At 38.3% G+C, this 23506-nt stretch overlaps 1 protein-coding gene across 1 annotated transcript in view; it reads right to left on the minus strand.

Moving 5' to 3' along the window:
- Window positions 1-7738, minus strand: part of LOC133984988 (ephrin type-B receptor 1-like) — a 62958-nt gene extending 55220 nt beyond the window's left edge. Inside the window, exons 1-6 of the mRNA XM_062424521.1 lie at window positions 7716-7738; window positions 7304-7337; window positions 5020-5082; window positions 3871-4161; window positions 3021-3239; window positions 2721-2901 (exon numbers count right to left, since the gene is read on the minus strand). Of these exons, the coding sequence (XP_062280505.1) occupies window positions 2721-2901; window positions 3021-3239; window positions 3871-4161; window positions 5020-5082; window positions 7304-7337; window positions 7716-7738 (811 nt within the window). The remainder of the gene's footprint in view (window positions 1-2720; window positions 2902-3020; window positions 3240-3870; window positions 4162-5019; window positions 5083-7303; window positions 7338-7715) is intronic.
- Window positions 7739-23506: the final 15768 nt, after the last annotated feature.

Below are 23506 nucleotides of genomic sequence, written 5' to 3' on the forward strand. Positions count from 1 at the left end.
ATAGAAAAGAGACAGTGACAGTGACACCAAAGACTATGCTAACATTTCCGTCAGTGCATCTAATGTATTTCACTAGATACAGATAGAAAACGATTCATCAGTTTCCTCTGTGCTCCAGGTTTTATCTTCTTTTTTTTTTTACCTTTCTGTCCTTGGCATGTCCTCTTTTTCACTTTCTACCCAGTCCTTCCCTCAAGACAGCTTCCATTTCTTAATTTTTTTCTTTCTATCTTTCTCTCATTATTTCCTTCCATTCCTTCATTGCTTCCTTCAATCCTTCCTTCCCTCCTTCCTTATTTATTTCTCATACCGTTATATCTCTCCTACACTCTGTCAGTTCAGGACTAATTTGCAGTAGACTAATCTGGCTGGAACACGCTAAACTAATTAACATGGGATGAAGCGGCCTCACTTATCATCGCACCATATGTACATACATCACACACACACATATGCTCAAACACCCACCCACACACACACACACACACCTACACAAAATGGATGAGACTCTCCAGGGAGAATAAGAAATTACGGGTACTACTTTGGAGAGGAAATGGGGAAAGAGGGCAGATAAAAATGGAAACAAAAAGAGTTAGAAATATATGGAACATTGAGGGAAGAGGAGCTATTTCTGTGCCATATTCACAAAAGTCTGCTTCTATTAATATTAACATTTGGAACATCGTGGGCTGCACCCTTGAGCAAAACCATATGAAAATACATACACAGTACATGCATGTGATTATTCAGCAAGCAATGCAAAAAAAATGACATACTTTTCTTCCCTGTGCAACAACACATTTTCAATTCGACTCAGCATAGAGCAGTCAAGCAGTGGGGATGTGTAGTAAAGAAAGCCAGGATTTAAATATAACGAACAGCAGTTATTCAAAAGATAATCTCCATGTCATATAAAATAAATAACATAAAAACACATGTAAAAGCCACATTTTGATATTTGGTCTTTTTTAAATGCTGTAATCACATACTATATTGCAACATTCATTAGTTTTATGCTGCACATTAAAAATCCTTCCCAGAGCTAGAAAAATAGACCCAAGCTCCTATGATCTCTGCTGGTATGGTTATGGACGAGTGGGTACTTCAATTCATATGCCGTGGCACTTCCCTGCAGTCCTGCTGGACAGAAGTGTTTAATTCAATTTCAGTAATAATTAATATAAATCTCTCTCCTTGTCTTTTTGATTGCTTGGTAGGGTCTAGGGCTGCACAGCTAAGGTCAAAACAGACAGGCCTAGTTGCTATTCTGGCATTTTATGCAGATGAGGGAATGATTTTGTTAAATTGGAATAGAAACTTTAATTTTTCTCTATTGCTATATAATATTATTGGTAGGGAACAAATAGCTGATGTGATACGTGTTACTAAATGTCATTCTTAAATATGCATTCTTAATAATTAAATTGTATTGTGGAAAGTGCCCTGAGATAACTTCTGTTGTGATTCAGCGTTTTATGAATAATATTGACCTATGGAATGAATTGGGGGCTTAGAGCTCAAGTTTAGAAATGCATTTCAGCATATTTGCAATTAATATAGATTAATACTGAGCAACCCAATACGAGATTAATTTGTAACCTTGTTTCCCCAGTACAGGTCAAGTTGACCCTGTGATAATGAACTAAATAATTACAGCACTGCACTACGAGCCCCCCTCCACCCTGCCTTCTATGTCATGTGTTGTTGTATGGTATTATCAGTGTACCATTTTGTACTTAACTTTTTTCTTTTGTTTATTTGTTCCCCCCTTTGAATGTATATCTTGTATAAATGTAAAATTGTAAATAACATACAATAATAACAATACGTTCTTGCAGCAGTTTATGTATGTTTATGTACAGTTAGTGTATATTTTGAAGAGTGGGATGCAGGAACCGGCTGTATATTTTTGTGCTATAAGGCAGTTGCAGTGTGCATGGGCTTAAAATGCCCTGGAAAAGGTGGTGTTAAGATGATCTGCAAACAATGTTCAATCAAAACAAGCTTTTGACCATGTAATGTATACAATATACTGTGTACTGTGTGTACATAAGATAGCAGGTAATAACATGTGTGTTATAGTAGGAATACAACATCAAGTCTGTAATGGAACATGTTTAATATAACTTCAAACTATTTTTGATCTAATGTTTTCCCTGCATCCTGTGGACTCATCAGTACACTGGGTTTTAACAAGAAAATTGGATTTAATTAAATGAAACACAAGACAAAACTAAGATACTTTGCAGGCTAAGTGGACTGTAGGAACTTGGAAGGTGGGAAAATGAAGATAAGCTATTTATTTCATTCCAGCATGTTTGGTTTGATCTTCTTGGTTCGTGATTGTTTCTATATTGATCACAGTTGTTATTTCTGCTTTAATATGTTTTGTATGGTCTTGTGTGTTTGCTGTATGCTCACTGAGTCAATACCATGGTCGCTGTGGTTGAATATTAGAAGCATGTTTACTGGATATTGATTTTTTTGTTCGATATTGATTTTCTGTTATACTGGCTTGTTAGATTTTGCTACAAGACAATATGACTTTCCTGTACGATGTCTGTTGGTAGCAAGGTCATTAAAACAGAATTAATTCAGTCTTCAGGTTACCCCTTCTAATATGTTGTGCTGCAGTGCAGTATTTGCATGTGTGTTCAATTTTCTTCCATTTTTTATGAGCGCATTTTGGACTACTAGGCCTCATTAATGCAAAGATTTACCTCGACACACGTTGCCATTGTCTGGTTCATAACCCGCCTTGCAGCTGCAGCTGCCGATGGGTACCATCCACTCTCCGTCTCCGTTACAGTAGAGCTTTATGGGCACGTCCACTTCCTCAGCATTGGGGATACAACTTCCTCTGGCGATGACTAATGAGGTGGACTCTGCTCCAGTCAGTGTCTGCACAGAATCAGAATCAGAATAAAACCTATATTTGCACATTTATATGTTTTCAGAAACAGCTGCACTAGTATCTGATAGATAGAACAACACAGTTTTTAGTTAGTTATGATCCATACCTCTGGGAAAAACGCAAAGTTCTGCACAACGCTGGGGCATTTTTTGTAGAATACCCTGACAGCCAGAAGGGACATGCAAGCGCCCAGATCCTGAAAGGCCAAGTGGAACCCTCTGCCTTTGGACAGCGGCCCAAAACTCCGAACTTCTGTGTTCACCTTCATCAGCCTTCCCCCGAAATCAACCTGGGAGAAACTCTCATCTGCTGCGATGGTGTCAACCTATAGCATAGAGAAAAGAAAGAAAGAAACACATATTTGGCTCATCTTTTCCTATTCTTTCTGGAATTTTAGATTTGCTAGGTAATATTTAAAGCTGCTGTAAAATAATGGATAAATGCACTTGTGCCAACATACCATATAGATTTATTATAGGATAATTTAGCCGTAATTTGCTGTATCCACATGAATCTCCATGATGGTGCCAGAGGTAGCAACTAGGAGATTTCCAAGACTTGGATGGGAAACTTCTGAATATGCTGACAGAAAATTGGTTCAGTCTTTGTATACTGTACTACATCTTTGGGAAAGAAGTGAAATAGTAAAGTATGAATCCCAGGGAGCACTGGGGAATCGCATTCAATTGATACGTTTTACATTTTAATAGCTCATAACTTGGTAGACCATGTTCAATAAACTCAGCTTTTAGGATGATCCACTTGTGGACTTTTGATCAATTTTGGACAGCTTATTCTGAACTTACCCAGATGTTTGATTTCGAGCCCTGTGGAGGGTCTTGTCTATAGTAGCAACAAGTGAGACTCATGGGTTTGCAGCTCTCAGTATAACATCAACATTTTACTTAAAAATGCTAATTAATGCTATTCAAAGGGTCTATTTCCTGCGCAGTTACCTTAAGGAAGGGAGCATTTGCCCAGTACTCCACCCCTTTGATGCCCTCTGACACGGTCCTGTCAGTCTCCAGGTAGTAAAGGTTGAACGTCTCTTTGCAGGAGCCCAGGACACTGGGAATGGAGGCACAGTCGCGTACAGTGAAGCGGATCTCCACGTAGATACGCTGAGCCGCCCGCCTGTCGATGTAAGTGGTGAGGAGCCAGTTGTTCTGACTGGGCTCAAACACGTTGCACACCTGGTACGTCCTGATGGTGTTGAGGTTCTCATCATAGCCACTCACCTCCTCCCACTGGGGATTGTGTGTGTGTGGAAGGGGCAGGGGGTGTGGATGAGAAGGGAGGAAGAAGGGGAAGAAGAGAAAGTAGAGGCTAAAATGATTAATGGGTTTACCAAGCCCTGACACAAATTAACTTTCTCTTTCCCTCCCTCACATTTTGTTTCATTCCCTCTCTCTCTCTCTCTCTCTCTCTCTCTCTCTCTCTCTCTCTCTCTCTCTCTCTCTCTCTCTCTCTCTCTCTCTCTCTCTTTTCCTAACCCACCCCCCCACTCCCCTCCCTCATTAACTTTTTTTCCATCCTCTACTTCTCTGTTATGTGCTGTGCAGGGACAGCCATTCATCACAATTAGAGAGCCTCACCTCAAACAAACCAGACCACTGTAACACGTTGTTAGCCAAGCCTGTACTTAAAAAGTCAAAGGAGTTCAAAAAGTGGGTGGAACCCACCAGGACTATTCTATTCTATTATATGCTATACTATTCTATTCTATTCCATACTATTCTATTCTATTCTATACTATTCTATTCTATTCTATACTATACTATTCTATTCTATACTATTCTATTCTATTCTATTCACAAATTTAGCCAATCGTAATCTCTTCTGTGCTACACTTTTCAGATCTATTGGAATCTGTTCTATTCTGAATCAATAGCAGTTAATTGGTGTCACCTTGCCACTGTAATTATGATTTTGACAGACCTGTTAATGGAGCACTGTACAATGTACTTAAACTGCTTTCCCCAAGGGTGTAAACACACACACACACACACACACACACACACACACACACACACACACACACACAAAGAGTCACTCACAGATACACCTTTACACACGTTCAATATACTCTTGAACATTGTTCTTACTCCGTTGGCAGGGAACGATATCCAGCCAAGCTCAGCTGTCGCTGTCCTTGTATCCATCACTGTCTCTGTCGGACAAAAAGAGAGACAGAGGGAGGGGGGACAGGGGAGCAGCAGGAAGATGACAGGTATGTGTTTAATTAATAGTCGGTTCAGATGCCAGCATGAGTACTGTATAATGTGTGCCATTCATATTCATAGATGCCCTATTTATATCCTTATATCCTTTCTGCAATCTCTTTCTCTCTCCTTTCTACCCTCTTTTTGATCAATGAGATAAGTAGCCACAAATAAATAACCAGGACTCTGTTTATGCGAATACAGTATAAACAAAATTAATAAGATGGCACAATGACAACAAAGGTAATCCAGTTAGAAAATAAAGTACATAGAAGTCAGCAGCAGCAATAACAATTAGGAACAGAAAACAGTTAGCTGTGGTAATACTTTACATTGAGTAACAGATGAAGTCTGTGGTAGTGAATGGTTTGTTTAGCTGGTAGCAAGTGATGAGTAATGCTAGTTAGAAAGCAGCAAAAGCTGAGTTAGGGTTAGAGTTAGTTAGATGTTAAGTTCTTCGTATTGAAAGTAAAGCTAAGTAAATACATGTCTTTACTCAATGTTAGAAGTAATTAACCAAGTTAATGATACCAAAGGTGACTTCAAACAACTCAAAACCCCCGATATGTCACATCTTCTATATTTACTGACCATCAACAGCTGCCTTTGCCCCTGCAACTGCATGAAACACTCCACTGTAAGTGACTCTTGAACGTAGTTAGGCTTATCAGTGGCCCCAGCTATTAATACACACCATCTGAATAAACAGCCATTTGTGTTTGTGTAGACCTCCTTTAGCAAAGGTCAGCCATGTCTCCTAACACTAAGATAAAATGTCCTAGACCAGTCACAATCTGTCCACTGAACACATAGAGACAAAAGGGATACCAGTCCTCCTATCCTGCTCCTATCTAACACAGTTTTACAGGGATTAGTGACAGTAATTTAATTAGGAAAAAAACAATATAAATTTGTCAACCATCATTTTTCTGCAACGTTTATACTGTGAAAGCTATCTCTTTTCGCACAGAGTATGCAATTGTGAGCAATGTTGCAAATCATTGAACAGCACAGGTGTCCACTGCTGAGTTGTGCATCAATATGATGAAGTACTTTGCTTTGTCAGGAATTTAATCTGCTGGATGAGTCAAAAACTAACATTTCTGTCTAGTTATGTTTTCGATAAACAGTTTCCTGGTTGATTTTTTATAAAGATTAATATTATTTTACAATATAATCAATATTGTGATAACATTATGTGTTATATATATGTATCTACATCGATGTCACACAACCCTAAATGTACCTAAATGTATTCTAATTGTAATCCCTTACACTACTGCTATAAGTAACTGCATCATGCAACGCATCACTAATGAGAAAGCGCCTGACACTAGCAGTTACAATAGTATAAATCAAATAATAATTACAAAGTGTGTAGGTGGCACTCGTCTGATCAAGGCTCCACTAATGACTTCATGTTCCCACCTGACCTTACACTACGAGCTCTATCTGGTACATTATCCTCACATACAAACCCCACACACTGATTAAATCACAGCAGAGTGAGAGACTCTCAGTTTGCAACAAAGGCATTGAAAAGCTGAGAAGCCTAAAATAACTCAACAACAAAGCAACCTGACAACAAACATTCATCGTAAGACATGTCACTACATATTATAGATCCTACTCGGTTAATGCTGAAACATTATGGGTGCAGCCCTGGGGATGATTATGATCGGTCTGTTTTTCTTTCTTTATATCTGACAGTTTGAAAATTGCCAAATAAAAGGAATATCAGGAGGGAAAAAAAATAATTTACATTAACATTTCCATGCATGTTTATTTTAATGGTTTATTTAAAAGGGACCGTGCACATTAATAAACATTGCTGTGAGTAAACGAGAGTATTTTTTTTACATATATAGTCTCTAGCCAGAAGTTACAAATACACCCTTAAAAATTATATTCAAATTATTAAATTATTAATTGACAATTGACATAAAAAGAACACACAGTACATAAAATATGAGTTGGTACGTTACAACAAGTGGAAGAAAAATCCCATTCTATCAAAAACCTAGGAGGGTACAGTTCTGGATGACAGTTATTTTTCATCAAATACTAGCATGGATAGTGCAGCAAATAATCAAACTCTTGAAATTTTTATGGTATTCTACTTCCCCAGAAACAAAAGCTTGTTAGAAGAAATATACTTGACCGTCACCTCGTTAGCGAAAACAGAGCAAAGTGAGGATAAACTTATTCAAACAATAGAAAGTGTTCAGTGTTGCTCTCAGCTGTCAGAGGGACTGGCAATTTAAAGCCAAAATAACAATGTTTGAACCACATGAGGGCTAAAAAAATATGAATTCTGCATTGTTGTCTCTGATAAATGCACAATTATGAACTCTGGTGTTATTGTGCCATATGAGAAGATGCTTGTGCTCCAATTACTGTCTTTTAATTTAACTCAGGCCCCCTCTTTGGTGTTTCTTGTGGGCGAACTAAACTAATATTATGTAAAAATGAACAGTGACACGATGCAGCGAGCGGACATCCTCAGTTGATCGGGCCGACATAAGTTAGTTGGCATGCTTACAGCACAGACCCTAACATAGAGCCCTTTGTAATAAAACATGGTGAGAAGATTCAACGACATCACACCATGAGGCAGCCGCAGGCAAACAACCCCCCTCGATTCTTGACATGCTCTCCTCCTTGTGCACTCTTTCATTCTGTCACCCTGCTTCTCATTATCAGCTCTCCTCCTCACACCCTCCCCACCTTCATCCTCTCCTTCACTCAACCTCCCTGTCTTTTATCCCACACCCCCCCTCCCCTCCTCCCCCTCCCCCTCTCTACCTTGGGTGCTTCTTTTTTTGTCAATGAGCTAGCCTAATTACAGCAGAACCCAGTTTTTCAGCTCTCCCTTGGGAGTGAAGGTCATTTGGGAAAATGAAATGCTTGTCATGCAAAAATGTAGTCGACTATCAAAATCTTACACCAAAGCTTACTCAAACGGTGACAATTGTCACTATCTAATTTGTAGCTTCAATGCGTTTAGTGACATGTTGTCAACAAAGATTTTTTTTAAATGATCCACAGCAGAATATAGATCCAGTTTATTTCTGCATGGCATATTTTTCCTGTTCGAAAATCTTTGAAGCTTGGTTTTAAAAAAAAAAAGAAAAAAAGAAAACAGACTAAAAAGGAAGATGGTAATATAGATAGAAATCCACAGTGTTGACTGAAGATATGTTGGAATAGTTCCTGTACAAGCTACACCTTCCAGCAAAGTACTGAAAGCAGGGATTTGATTCAGGGCTTTGCTTAAAGAATACAACAATGGCTGTTCACTGTCTGTACCATACCATCATCTTTCTGCTTTTAAACATGGTGTTAAAGGCATATTCTCAGGCAAATTTAGCATACAATGCACATACTTGGCTGCTGATATACTTATCGAGAATTGATTGCACTATCATACCCAGCAACACTTGGTAGGCCCCTGTGATTCATCATTTCATGTTATTACAACCCGCAGAATGACCATTATAACCAAGTGTGGGGAGATGAATGATAGTGTAACAATTGTGAGGAAAATATCTTTTAAATAAAGCTAAAATCATACTATGACTTAAATACAAAAATTTAAATATATATAAAACTATAAACTAACAAAATATTATGAAATGTCTCATCAACTTCCTGCCTTCAAATGGGTTTATACGTAGTTTCATTAATTTGCAAAAATTCTTAATTAAACTGTTTTTGTTCATATAATTTGTACCAAGCTACATCACCCTCCTTATAAAATTCTAAAAATTGCACTGTTAAACCTGCAAAAAAATCCTGGAAATTAGTATTAAATTAAGGGGCCTGTAAAATAAAGCATTACCAAAATTCCCATTACATTTTTCTCGTATCTTAAGGGTACATCCTCAAACTGCTTGTTTTATTGACTAACAGTCCATAAACGGTCACATATGACAAACACCAGTAAATAATACAATTTTAAAGACTGAAACCTGCAAATGTTTCGCATTTCTTTGGCTGAAAAACTACTGAAATGAACGCTCAATTGTCAAAACATTTGCAGATTAGCTGTCTTTGGTTTCATATCTACTCTTTGTATATTTGAACAAATGACAGACTACTTGAAAAAGAACAACATAACATAATCATATAAGCAAACATCCCTTGTGAATTTTCAGTTTTAAGGGGAAGAAGCCTAATCAGAATAAAATGTAGTTGATGGTCTATGCTGGGCTTATTAGAGCACATCTACTCATCAGTCTAATTAACAGCGCAAAGCACACACCTCTCTGTGCATAATAGGGTATACTCTGCGATCAGCCTAATTACTTTTGACATATTGGAGGCTGTGATCGCAGTGCGCCCACCTCCCCCACAGTGATGCACCTCCTCAACCTACACTACACAACGGCACGAAACCAAAACCATTTTATGGCAGAGAAAACAGCGGGTAAATCTGTGCGATATTGTAGCAGTCAAGGAGGCTGTTAAATCCTTGTTGTGGCCCACGAGGGAGAAATCAGACTACTACCATCACAGATGCTGAATTAGAAGTTTTTACTGTTTCACTGCCTCTCTCTCTCTCTTTCAGTGTGTGTGTGTGTCTGTGTGTGTGTGTGTGTGTGTGTGTGTGTGTGTGTGTGTGTGTGTGTGTGTGTGTGTGTGTGTGTGTGTGCTGTGGTGTGGTGTATAAGCACAGGTGGTTAGATGGCAAGTGAGGTCAGTTAATCTTTTGCTAATTAACATACTATGTTCTAACCAGATTACTCTACTGCTCAAAGACTGCAAATTAAACCTGATTTATGTGAATGTGTGTGTGTGTGTGTGTGCGTGTGTGTGTGTGTGTGTGCGTGTGTGTGTGTGTGTACTGTATGTACTGTATGAATGTATGCCTCTGAGAGAAAGTGAGAGAAAATACGCTTGGGAACATCACACTCGTGGTTAAATGAGCACACCAAAATAACACGCAGGCGCGCACATACACAAGCCAAACACATGCTAAAAGCCCTCCTGGAGTGAAAAGACGTCATACCGCCCGCAGACACAGTTGTTGACCAATCAGGCGTTGAAGTGGAATGACACAGCGTCACGGAAGGACACCTCAGTCAAGAGCACATATTCAGACGCAGATGTGTACTTGCACAAATCAAATATTAATTATAACGATGGTGTATACAGATAACATGTATACACTCTAATACACACACAAACTTTGCAGAACTCACGCAGAGCAGGTTTCCTTTTAATGCACCCTCTCATGACCTCAGAATCAATTAGGATGGCAATTATGCACCAGGCTCTGGAAATCTAAAAAAAAGTCTTCCACACATGAAATCAAGGCAAACCTCTCCCCCAGGAAAATATGTAATTAAACTACAATACAAGGATGAACAGCTGAAACAAAAACTGGACTGGATTATAAGAGGGAAAGAATGAAAGCAAGTGTATCTATGTTGCTATTACATTTAAGGTCCTTTCAAATGTGTTTTTTGTTTTTTTTTACATTAGGGCCCACAGGAGCTCCAGTGGGCTCAGTGTCTCAGAACTGCTCTTATCTGCACGCGATCCCCTTCAGCTACACTTCGGCTTATACACAGCCTGCAAAGTCTCACCCGATTATTTCTACATGCAACATCAATCTGGAGTGTTGGCTAATGGGCTGACCCTGTTGTCTTTAAAGAGTCTGCTCAGCATTTCAAAAACATGGTGTCAGCAAAAAAAACAGACATAACAACGCAACAACAGTAGATTTACATGACGAGCCATGGGTGTTGCAAACAAAATTACAATTCTGCTACAATAGCACGACGCCTTCATGTCATAAATTAAAGAGAAAGTTTAGTCTTGGGGCACTTTATTCTCTATCCACTTCATCCAGAGTGGAACAAGCTTGTGGATGCTGTGTTTACCTCAGCGTCACGCAATTACTGGACTGATCAGTAGCAGCTTCACTTTGAAGAAATACACCTTTGAAGGATGGCTAGTATAATGAACATGTTTTATTCTGTTATATTTGTCTGATTTTACTGCCTCACCGTAGTACTTCAATGTTTTGAAAAGTGCTGTATAAATATATGTATTATTATTATCATAATACATGTTTTAATTAATATATTTACAGTAATTTATTTCTCTGTTAACCAAACATGACAAATGAAAGTCTATCCAACTTCTTCACTTCATACATCCAAAGCCTAACACATAGTTTGATAGCAGAGCCCGACCATAGCTGTCAGTTGATATTATCATGTGATATTGACCTATAACAGATATATCAGTATTGGCATATATGTTGTCTGATATCTGCTGACATAGTTTTATTAGTAGTTTTATAGTTATTATTTATAATGATCAAATTCCCAGTGAAGTTAATTGTTTCAGTGTGCCAATGTCATTTTATACAGTGAAGTTTATTGTTAAATGGTAAAATAACATGAGCTTCAGTACATGTTTTCATTATATTATATTAATCATAAGTGTTTGATGACCACATCTGAGGGATCATTACAAAAAAATGTATGTTTTTCGTATGATTATCGGCTGATATATCGACATCAGATTTTTTTTGACTCCTTTATATTGGTATTGGCATCGAGCCCAAAAATCCAGTATCAGTTGTTTCATTATTTGGTAGATAATATAACAGTAAGGTTGCATTAATGAAAATGTTTAGTTACTGATCTCACAGTAAGGCTTATTTCATTGTTTTGTATACTTGCTACATGTACAGGTATGCATCCTTCAACATATCTACAGCAACTGTAGCAACTCTGCAGGGCCTTTACTTATCTGTCTTTGAGCTAAATGCTAACATCAGCGTGCTAACATGTTCACAGTGAAAAGTAAAAGCAATTTTCAAAAAGATGAGTTTTGAGTTTTTTGTTTTAAAAGTTGTTGAGAGAGGTGCACATCCTCAACTCTGCAGGTCGGCACCTCCTGAGTCTGGAGGTGTAAGGACTAAATGCAGCATCACTGTTGGCGTCAGTCCTGGACTGAAGAGCAGATAATGTGAGAGTCAGCAGAACACAGTGATCTGTAAACTGTCAGGAGGTCACTAACAATAACAACTTATTTATATAGCACTTTACAAAAGTTACAAAGTGCATTACAGTAAAAACAAGAAATCCTAAGCTTAAAAATCAAAAGAAAATAATCAGGACTAGAGGCCTGTGAACAAAGAGTTACAGTAATTGAGATGACAGATATGGTGTGACCTTACAAATGTTTAAGTGGTAATTTCAAAAAGTCTTCTCACATTTCTCTGTGCTTTCTGTTAATACTGGTATTTACTTCATTCTTGATTTCACCTTCTCTGCGTGCTGCACAAAACAAATTAGACACATGGGGTTCTCGGTCCTGGTGTATTAATAGCTAATCTCTGTTTATTTTCTTTCACACACCACAGGGCTTCATTTTTTGGCACTCCACCATGTGTACCAGTTTTTGGAAAGGCCACCCTGCAGACTGGCAGTGTTAGTGTTGATGCTGAACATGAATGGCACTGAGCTAACAGTTGCACTTTTGGGGGCATTTACGAGGTGGTGCAGTGATGGTCCAAAATTCATTTACTTACATGACTCCTTTTTCTTGGTAGTAGCTACTTTAGATCCATCGCCATTTTCCCTTTTTGCTGCAAGTGATCTGTTGTTCAATTCAGAGGTGTTTTTTTGCCAGAGCACAGTCTTGATCAAATATCACTGTGCCAGGTTCCTGTTGAGCTTGCAGAATCACTCTTTGTGGTGTTTTGCCTTTTCTCGTCTCGTTGCTAAATTAGGTGCTACGTCTCTTAAAGTATTTTTAGCCTCAGCTACTGTCAGCTCCAGTCTTATTTATGCACATTTAAACCAAGAAGGGTAATTCAAGAACCTCCATGCCTCCCCAAATATTACACTGTGTCAAAAAGATTATTCTGAATCGAGCAGTTCAGGTGACATGCAGAACGTTGTGAGGAATCAGTAAAACAAGCTAAATTGTAATTTAAAAATGTGTTTGAAGATTAGGTTTAAAAGTATAAATCAATTGTTGCTGAATTCTTCATACGCTACTGGACCTATTATACAAGCTCTTTAAATAGCAATCAATATTGTATTCTCATAAAAGGTTCTCTGTATAAATATTCTCATCTACTTTGCAGTCAACATTATTTGTTGACTTCTTAGCAAATGAACTTCTGAAAAAAGGATCTTAGTTGATTACTGCAGAGAAATAAGTTGCTAACACAGGTTGGAGTGGTCAAACATTATTTTAGTACTCATTATTTATTTATTAAACATCATTAAAACCTGTGGCTATTCATCATAAACTGGAATGTATGCATACAAACATATTGAGTGCCTATGGATGCCTTTATAAATGTTAGATATGTATCTTCAATTATTAATTAATACATTTAATATTTTAGTAGGATTTTACCTGAGGATCCTTTAAATCCTCCCTAGCTAATCTCTGCACCTACTTGAAAGCAACATTCACCATGTGCATACAGTTGTGTATGTTATATTTTGTATGATACAAAAAGGTGATGTTAGCTGTGGTGACAGCTGCAAATAATTATTTTCACAATTTACTTTTTGTTTACACAATGTCAGAAAATCGTGAAATATGCAATTGTAATGTAGTTATAATTTATTACAGCCAATGGTAACATCTTCAAATGTCTTGTTTTGTCCAGTCAACAGTCCAAAATCCAAATTCAAATTATCACATTTAAGAAGCTGCAACCAGCAAATGTTTGCCATTTTTGCATAATAAATGAGTAATATGACTAAAACGATTGTTCACTCATCAAAATAGTTGCTGAATAATTTTTTGTCAGTCGCCTAATCAATCAATCACCTCATCATCGCAACTCTAATTGTGACTGTGATATATGTTGTTATTTATTGTTGGTTATCTTACATATTATATTCAAACTAATTCCATTTGCTATGTTTAATTGAATTGAACTACAGTGAATTGAATTAAAGCTGCACTATTTAATATTTTATATAAAGGATTTATTTATTTGTATGTAAATGACTATGTGAACGTGGTCACTCACAGTGGCGAACCCAAAGAGAAATACCACACAACAGTAACCCTCAAATCTACAGAGCATTTTAGCATCTTTCAGCTCATTCATTTTGGTTTTACAATCCAAAATCTTCATATTCACTCACATCAGTAATTTCTTCCAGCATTGCAGCACGCAGCTCTTTTCAACAAAAACTTTGGTTACGCTTTATTACCTGCCCAGTGCCAAACAGCAGGAAATGAGAGCAACTTAATGTTAAACATAGTAGGACATCTGACAGCTAAAGAATCAGGTAAACATTTAAATAAATTTGTTCACATAAAGAGAACAGTGCAATTTGTCTCCCATTACTTATATTTTAATGTTGTATGTATATAACAGGATTGTGGCAAAAAGACGATATATAATAATAAAACATTTTTTTAAATGCTGCTAATAAAGCAGCTGGATTACAGCCAGCGAGCAGTTGGATAGCTGCTACTATATATAGTTATGGATAGTTAATGCTACTGACTTTGGCACAGGAAATGAGGAGTTTGATACTTAGTCAGGTTGGGATAACACATATCCAGTATATGGACCCTTAGGCAAGGTCCTTGATGCATCAAGAGTCATACTAACTCAAAAGTTGCCCGGGTTAACAAGGTCTGCATCAGGTGTTGAGGAACCAGGGCAACCTGATAAGAAATTAACTTCTGGAACAGAGCGAAGTGGTTGGACTGATTGAGAACACAAAACAGAGTTTTTTAAAGAAAATAATGATCTAAATTCTAAAACAAACAGAGAGCCAGTGGAGAGAAGCCAGGATTGGGGTGTTCGGTAAGAAGCCTAGCTGCTGCGTTCTGAACTAGTTGGAGGCGAGGGAGAGATTTTTGTGTTAAGCCAGAAAGGAGAGCGTTACAGTAATCTAGGCGGGAGAAAATGAAAGCATGTATACATTTTTCCAGGTCAGAGTGGGAGAGCATTGGCTTGAGTTTAGAGATTGTTCTTAATTGCAGGTAACATGATTGGGCAACTTTTGTGATGTGTGGATCAAAACTTAAATCTGAGACAGTACTCCGAGATTGCTGGCAGTGGGCTTCACATTCACACATCACACATCACAAAGCAAAGGCATACAACAGTATGCAAGTCCAACATTAACAAGACGAAATTAGAATACAATGGAGCAGACTGACACACTGGTGATGCCTAATCAACCGGACATCATGTTGATCGACAAACAACAGAAGAAGGCAGTGGTGATAGACGTAGCGATCCCAAGTGACAGTCACATCAGGAAGAAGGAACACGAGAAGCTCAAAAAATATCAAGGGCTGAAAGAGGAGCTAGAAAAGATGTGGGGAGTAAAGGCAACAGTGGAGCCAGTGGTAATCGGAGCACTTGGGGCTGTGACCCACAAACTTCGAGAGTGGCTCCAGCAGATTCCAAGTACAACATCTGAGGTCTCTGTCCAGAAGAGTGCAGTCCTAGGAACAGCTAAGATACTGTACAGAACCCTCAAACTCCCAGACCCGAGCTTGAGGAAGACACACCACCCACATGGTGAGTGGGGATATATATCATATATATTGTTGTCCAGAAGAGTGCATTTCTAGAAGGTTATGATAACAGCTGGATAGCTCAGTGGTTAAAACTATAGACTTTGATGCAGGAGATCGGGGTATAATTCCCAGTCAGAGCAAGGTAACCTATATTATATATTTATTCAGTGTGATGATAACCACATAAGAAATGGTCTCCTGGAACAACTCATAGGTGGATTAGAGCAGATATAAAAATATATGTTTTAAGACAGACTTGAAAAGCTGTTGAACTGCAGCTAGCATGAACAAAAGATTGCCAAAACAACAACAGGTGGTTAACAGACAACAAATGAGCTGTGCGGATGCAATTTAAAAACATCCATCCATCCATCCAGAGGGAAACACATGGTAGACGTTTTCAGGTCAAGTGCTCCCACAAAGCAGTGTGGTTTCAGAGCAACAGATCTTTAGGATCAGACATGCACAACTGCAACCAATGCCTTGAGGAACCAGGTTGTTTTTCTCATTGCTGACATGTTGTTGTTGTTGTGAATGGAGGCTGGGTGAAGCATGGGGCCGCTGTTAAAAAGAACAACCAAGCTGTCACACATGAGCACTTATCTGTGTCACACTTTCTTATTGAGCAAGCATCCCACACAAACACACACATGCACACACACACACATACAGTCAATCTCAGACTTTGTGGTCCCTGTCTTTGTTTCTCTCTCTATCTTCTCCTTTGTGTCCCTCCCTCACCCTCTGATTCCACCTTTCCTCTCGTTCGCCTCTCGCATCTGTTTTTAACAGCCTTGACCTAGAAAAACTGTGGTGTCATGATTTCATTTGATGAAAGAGGACATGCTCGTCAATGTTGGAAAAAAATAACAGTTCATCTTTGTCTTAGAGAAACCTGTCTCAGCTTTTCATGACCTGAAAAGAGGCTTGTTAAATTTTCCCTTGATACCTGTGCTTTATGACAGTCTAAGACATTCTCAATCAGCAATGTTGTTGCAACAAAAACAACTCAAAAACCTGAGAAATGTTGGAACCTGTATAGCACCAATAATGTTTGATTTCTGCAAAAGTATAGTTTAATGTATTGTCAATATGACATATTGTATGTATAATTGAATGTAACAGTGAAACAGAGCACACCTAAATACATAATTTTTACAGAACCAGGGCAAGTTTGTGGCTTTTTAACATAGAAGATGTATTGTGGTTCTCCAGAATATGATTGCTTGTAACAGAAGTATCTCACTAAAAATATAATCAGTGTTGGTAAGGTTACTTTTGACATGTATTATGTCACATATTACTAGCTACCTTGTTAAACATGTTATAAGTAATGTAACTATTTTAATAACTTCAATGCATGTATTTTTTTATATTACATTTCTAACAAATGTTTTAAACTGGTCAATAAAGCTGAGTCCTAAAAACATACATTTAAATCAGACAGTGTACACCTCACTGTCAACCTCATTTCCAGCACTGAAAGACTTCCTTGTCTGATGACCACCTTGATTTGGTCAGCTGGTCACAGGCATGGCAGACTCGGGTTGCATTAACTTGATAGGCCGACAAGATACGATGCAAATTTGATCAAGAGAACAAACCAAAAACAATGCTCAAACTTTGAGCATTAGTGTTGCACTCAAATTTGTCCCAATGGCTTTGCTGACCCATGTTCTCCAAAAATATGCCAAAAGAAGGCAGTGCTTCACAGTGAAAAGATGCAAAGCAACAGAATGAATGTTATATTCTACTCAGATTCTCTTCAGATATGTTTGTAATCACCAACATTTTGATTATAAACTGTAATTTAATTGCATATTTTTTCTCTGTTACTGCAATTAATGCTGTAACATGTAACTAGTTATTCCCCAACACTACTACATAGTGAGTTTTTAGACAAAGGGGTGTGCAAGTCACTAAAATAAATAAATAAAGACTTATTGTCTTCCAGAAAATAGGCCCGCACAACAATGAAAAGAACTTTTTTTTAGAACTGAAGCCTGTCTTTCGCTCTCTGTGGAAGAAAACTTAACATGAAACTGCCACAAAAAGAGACGTGAACACACACATACACACACACACACACACACACACACACACACACACACACACACACACACACACACATAAACACAAGCGCTGTGTGAAGCACCCAGTCTGTCACTGTGGCAGAATCCTTTGTGCCTTTGTGACTAACACAAGGGGAACAGGCCTCTAACTGACACGCTCTGTTTTAAGGAGAGCGACGCCTGTAGACTCCACATTAGAAATCCTCAGATGCTGGATCATTTGTTAAAATGAACGCTCAGCGCGTTGATAGCGCGAGTAATTCACAGCAGCGACATGAGTGGGCATGAGAGAGGATGATGTAGCCTCTGTAGACACTAATCAAAAGGTTATGTGACAACTGTGGAACATATGTTGAGTGAAATGGAAAGCTTTTTCTCCTGTATTCGTTAAATGGAAATAAAACACAGTTGAAATCTGAATATATGGAGAAATATAACAGGGTTTGAGAGGAATGGAAATGTATATGTTAGCATGTTCGAATTTGAGTATCAAGTCTGAACAGTGTGGCCTCCATGTGCACAAAGAGTAATAATTACTTATAGTAGGGCTTATAATGTGGAGATAGCACAGTCGCTGCTTTGGATGCTGAGCTAATATCTAGCAAATGTCCAAAGGTCATGATTAAAATACTGGTGTGATTTTCTTAAAAGTATAACTAAGGTGTTATGGCTGTTATTTACCAACCGCTAGATTTATCGATTAATAGTCAACTACCATCTAGTTGTGTACTGGGCTGAATATATAATGCATTCAGCAGGCACAAGATTGTTTTTGACTGACAGACTCCACACTCTGATGTTCTTTTTGAACACCAAAAAGCTTCCTGAAGTTTATTTTTTACATGTATTTTTTCCAATTTACATATACAGTGATTGTGTGTTGGCCTCTGGGTGCTGCCAAAACATAGATCACCTATACACAATTCTGTGCCTGACCACATCAGGCTGTAAAGACTGGCAATTTTACCTTGAGGTGGATATGCAAAGTTTATGAACTTTTTTGTAAACAGCTCCTGTCAAACAGACTGTTGTTTTAAGACAGATTTGAAAAATTGTAAAAACATCCTTTTGCCATTGCCAAAAACCATTTGCCCAAATGTACAGATGTTCCCCTGTTTGTCTGACGATGATGTTATAAGATTATCTTCTGCTTTTAATGGGCTTCTAATATGACTCTAATATACTACAAGTGAATTTTTAATTGGATGCATTTGGTAGAAACTGGCAATCTACTCTACTTTTAATATGACATCTGGGGCACACTGTAAATGAGACAAGTTTAACTGTCATAAAACTCATAAACTAAAGAAAAAACTATGCAGCAAAATCCAGTAGGGCTTTAAATGTGTATGTCTTGTGTGTCTCTTAGCTGTCAGAAATGAAAGATGAGTTGGGACATGTAATCAGACGAGGCAGAACTGCTAGCTACACATTGAGGCATTACAGCTCCAACCGCCAACATTTAATCTCAAAGCCCCAAATTCAAAGCCCTAATCCCCTACATTTTTCCTCAAATCAATCATAAATAAATATATATTTATATATATATTTTGTAAACTGTCAATAATTTGGAAACTCAAAAGAATCCATCCAAGTGGGGCATCGAAATCATGTTCAACGTGACTCTCGATCAGAACAAGCCTGATGGAATAGGACTCAGTAGCTGAATAGAAGTCAGCTGAATGGAAATGGGCCACAGTGTGTATTGTGTGTTTAAGTGCATCGACACTGCAACTCAAACTGTGACAAGCTCATCCTATTCACAAAGAAAACACCCACAGCAGCATTACAGCTTCTTACATTTCCAAGTGGAGAGTGAAACTGTTGTAAAAAATTTACATCTCAAGCGTACTGAAAACAGCAGCAAGCAAACATTTCTGCTTTGTTTCTGGACTCCACCAAGTCCTGCAGTAAAATATCTGCCTCTTTAGCTACAAAATAATCCATGACGTTCACCAGCAAGTCGCTAACTTTGTATATCTGCTGTTTTCTATCGGGCAGGTACTGTACAATGGGTTTTTAGAGCTTTTTCTCTGACCAAAAAGTGTATCAGATGTAGATGTTTTAAACAGCACAGATTACAAATTGCAATGGTTTGAGTACCCACAGTGTTACATTTTCAAGGGGGATGTAGTTTCTTACATGGTCACAAAATAACCCTTAACCCCAGGAACCCCTGAAGCAGGCCTTTTTTTTCAGACAGACAGATGAAAGAAATGAGGAGTGGAGTTAAATGAGAGATTGCATTGAGTTACAGAAGCTAGTGGAACAGACATTAACCACATATGACATCATGACTTCGGCTGCTCTATAAAGCTCTGCAGAGCTGAGGGGAACTGCAAAGTTGGGTAATAATTCTCTGTGGGTTCATCACTACAAGTGACTCCTTTCACACAACTAGTCCTGTGATCATGGGTGCCTGATTATGTTTTTAAATGGTTGAGTAAATTTGAAATGATGCATAATTGGAGGTGGATCTATAAAATTGTAATTTCCAACAAGTTTCCTGCATTTCCAAAAACATAATCACTTAGATTTAAAACAAAAAAATAGAGAAGGAGCAACTGAGCCTCCTCTGTTTCAAACACTGTCATGCTGTGAGGTTAAGCTCTGATCTGTCTGTCTGTCTCTCACTGAGCTGTCAGCCTGCTCAGATCGATCTGCGACAGGGTCGACTGAACCAACTCAAAGGTAGGTCCAAAATGTTTGATTTCCAATTAATTGTTTTTCTCAGTTGCTGAAAATAGGAAAATGATTACTGATATAGGCTGCTTAAATATAATCACCTGATTGTGGGGACTGTAAGATGATTTATTTTTAGAAAGGCACAAAATAGGGTAGCAAAACTCTCCCTAGCTCCCCCTGAATGAATAATGGGGATTTGCTGGATTGCTCAATTGGCGCCCCAGCATGTGATCCATTGTTATCATAAACATATGGATTATAGCTGCTGCAATATGTCTAGTATTATATGAGTGTGTTGAGTCTAGCACTTGTGTTTATTCAATGATAGTAAGTGTTTATATTGATGCCACAAAATTCAAATTCACGTCAAACTACAGCAAAAATCACAGTAATGCTGTGCATGTTATATTTTTAAGAGATATTGTAGAGTTGGTTGGTGTGTTGTTGGTATCAAGCAGAGTGAAATGTAACTGTCTGACAAGGTAATTTGAATATGTATAAATAATTTACCTTATTGACTTTGTAAACCACGACAAGTGCGACGTGACAACCAAATTAACATTTTTCCATAACAAAGAATACTACCAGCAAGCTGATACACTAGTTTTGATGGTGTACCATCCCCCACTGTACAGAGGGCATCTATAGAGATAATTAAAAACCAGCAGACTCCAGCTTTAAGCATTATTTTGTCAGCAGAGTTTCCTTGCTTGACATAAAAGAGGTTGTCTTAATCGTCTAATTTGTATTCTATTAAGGCAGACCATTAGTCACAGATCTGTTTATCACATGTCAGCATGTGTCTCTGCTTGTCTCCCCGGTGACAGCAAGAGAAAGAAAGAAATGAACAAAGAGAGGACTACAGAGATATCAGCTGACCACATGCCTCCGCGCCTCTGCCCTATCTCTCCTGACAGTCTCAATCTATCAGTGGGTCAATCTGCTGGCAGATGTTCTGCCGAAACCAGCCGCTAGCTCAGTGAGACGCCTTATGCTAACACAGAATGTGCAACATGGCTGAGAGACACATGCTCGCACAGTATGAGGCTTGGTCATGTCAGTGTGGAGCCGCACGCTACCAGACGAACTGCGGACTAAAATGTGAAGGTGGAGTGGCGACTGGCACGACCCCCAAGTGGAAGAAACCTTTGCAGAGCGTGAGGAAGCACAGGGTTAGTGTATGAATTTCATCCATAAACGTTAAAGGGTAGGTTCGATATGCTGAGGTTAGAGATTTGTTTTATTGATGCTGTAACACCGATACAATTGAGGGGAATTTTTTTCTTTCAACAGCAGGATCTGTTTTTAAAGCCAGTGTCCTTGTTAGAAATAGTGACAAAAATGTAGAAAAAAGCCAAATCGTAGCATAGTTACATTCACAGATTGATTTTTAGCAAAGAATGCCAACAAAAACTCAACCTTAATCAAAAAAAATATCACAGCGCTGAGCAAATTGACTACAAACTGATGTCTGAACAGTGCTAAGTGAAATTGAAATGTGATTAGGTTTGTTCTGACACATAAATTGGTAACAATGGCAACGATATGTTTGATGGCTAGAAATAACCTATTGGGAGGATTGTTTGTCCTTAAAAAGGACTTAACATGAACTTGTCCAGGTCTGTATTTATATTCTGGTTCTCTGCTGGAATATATTTGCGTCATTTACAGTACAAAACACTCATTATTTATCATATATTTTCCCTTTATGCAGCCCCTCAGTTCAGCCTCTGTCTGGAACAGCGCGTTTTAACTCCTGTCTCTTTAAGGCCCCCCTCTCCGATGAGCTTACTCTGTTCTGATTGGCCAGCTTCTGAAAGCTTCCCCTCAGCAGTTTCCCACCTGTTCAGAAAGCTTCATAAACAAAATACAGTAGTTGGATTTCACTTCTTTCCCCCCATTCTTTACTCAAAATATAAACTTCTCAAATATGAAGTAGGTGAGTGGACAACAACGCGTGGAACAACCTTAGCAACATAGATCTGACATGAGTTTGATAGGAAGTAGAGGCAACTTTGCAAATAGAGGGTTTTGAGCAGGATGAAGCCTTGGATTTTGACTTGAAGGCAGCACCTCAATTTGACTGTTTGAAAGAAACATCCAATATTATAATAGTATATATGACAGAAAATCAACAAAAGCATAAAATGTCGCCTTTAAAGTGATACAGTACAAAACATTTCATGAATCAACTTGAAAATTAACTTACTACCTCTATACAGCTTTTACGAAATGGTAACAATTTCAATTTTTATTTGATCATTTTTGTTCGAAAAAGTGAAATTGACATTTTTCATTGCTGTATTGAAGTGCTTTCACATGTCATTTGTGGTTTCTCCATTATTTAATTAAATGCTGAGAGGCCACTTTTGTGCGTTTTAGAGAGGCGCTGCAACATCAAGTGCTCGCCATGAAAAACTCTTCAAAATCCATTTCCCATTTTAGAGACCATCAGATTTGTGTCACAGAGGTGAAGAGATCAGACTGAGAGGAGAAGTATAACTTCAGTTGCCAAAGTTCACTAAAAGATCACCTGTATCGTGACCTGCCACAGCTATTTTCCGAGTCACTGAGGGTGATTATGTAAATTCTGCATGCACGCAAAGGTTAACCAAGCATGAATAAACAATTTCAGCTATGTGAGAGATATGTTTGGCCATGGCAGGGGAGTTTTAAGTTTGTTGACCTCTTTGCTCCTTGAGGTAGAAACTTGAGAAGGTCCAGTTGCTGAGGGGAGTTTGAGGAAGACTAGAAGGACAGACGGGTTAAGTTTTAGTTCATGTACATTCGGAGACATGAAAGAGAGGGAACGTTAAAGCGAATTACCACAGGGGAAATGACTCTTTTTCATCTGTAGGTCTGGCTCAGACATCAGCAGTCTTATCTATGTCACTTTGATGAGTGCAGCGCTCATCATTCGTGCCTTAAAGATTCTGTGTGTGAGGGTCGTCAAAGTCAAGTGAATGTGTCTAGTCAACCACATTGTTTCGCTTCAGTAAATTCACACACACACAGTTTGACCTGCTGTCACAGAGATGTGGCTCGTGTCTCCCCCTGGATCGACCCTGAGGACAGCA

Source organism: Scomber scombrus, chromosome 8 (assembly GCF_963691925.1).
Source record: "Scomber scombrus chromosome 8, fScoSco1.1, whole genome shotgun sequence".
In the NCBI taxonomy this organism is placed as follows: domain Eukaryota; kingdom Metazoa; phylum Chordata; class Actinopteri; order Scombriformes; family Scombridae; genus Scomber; species Scomber scombrus.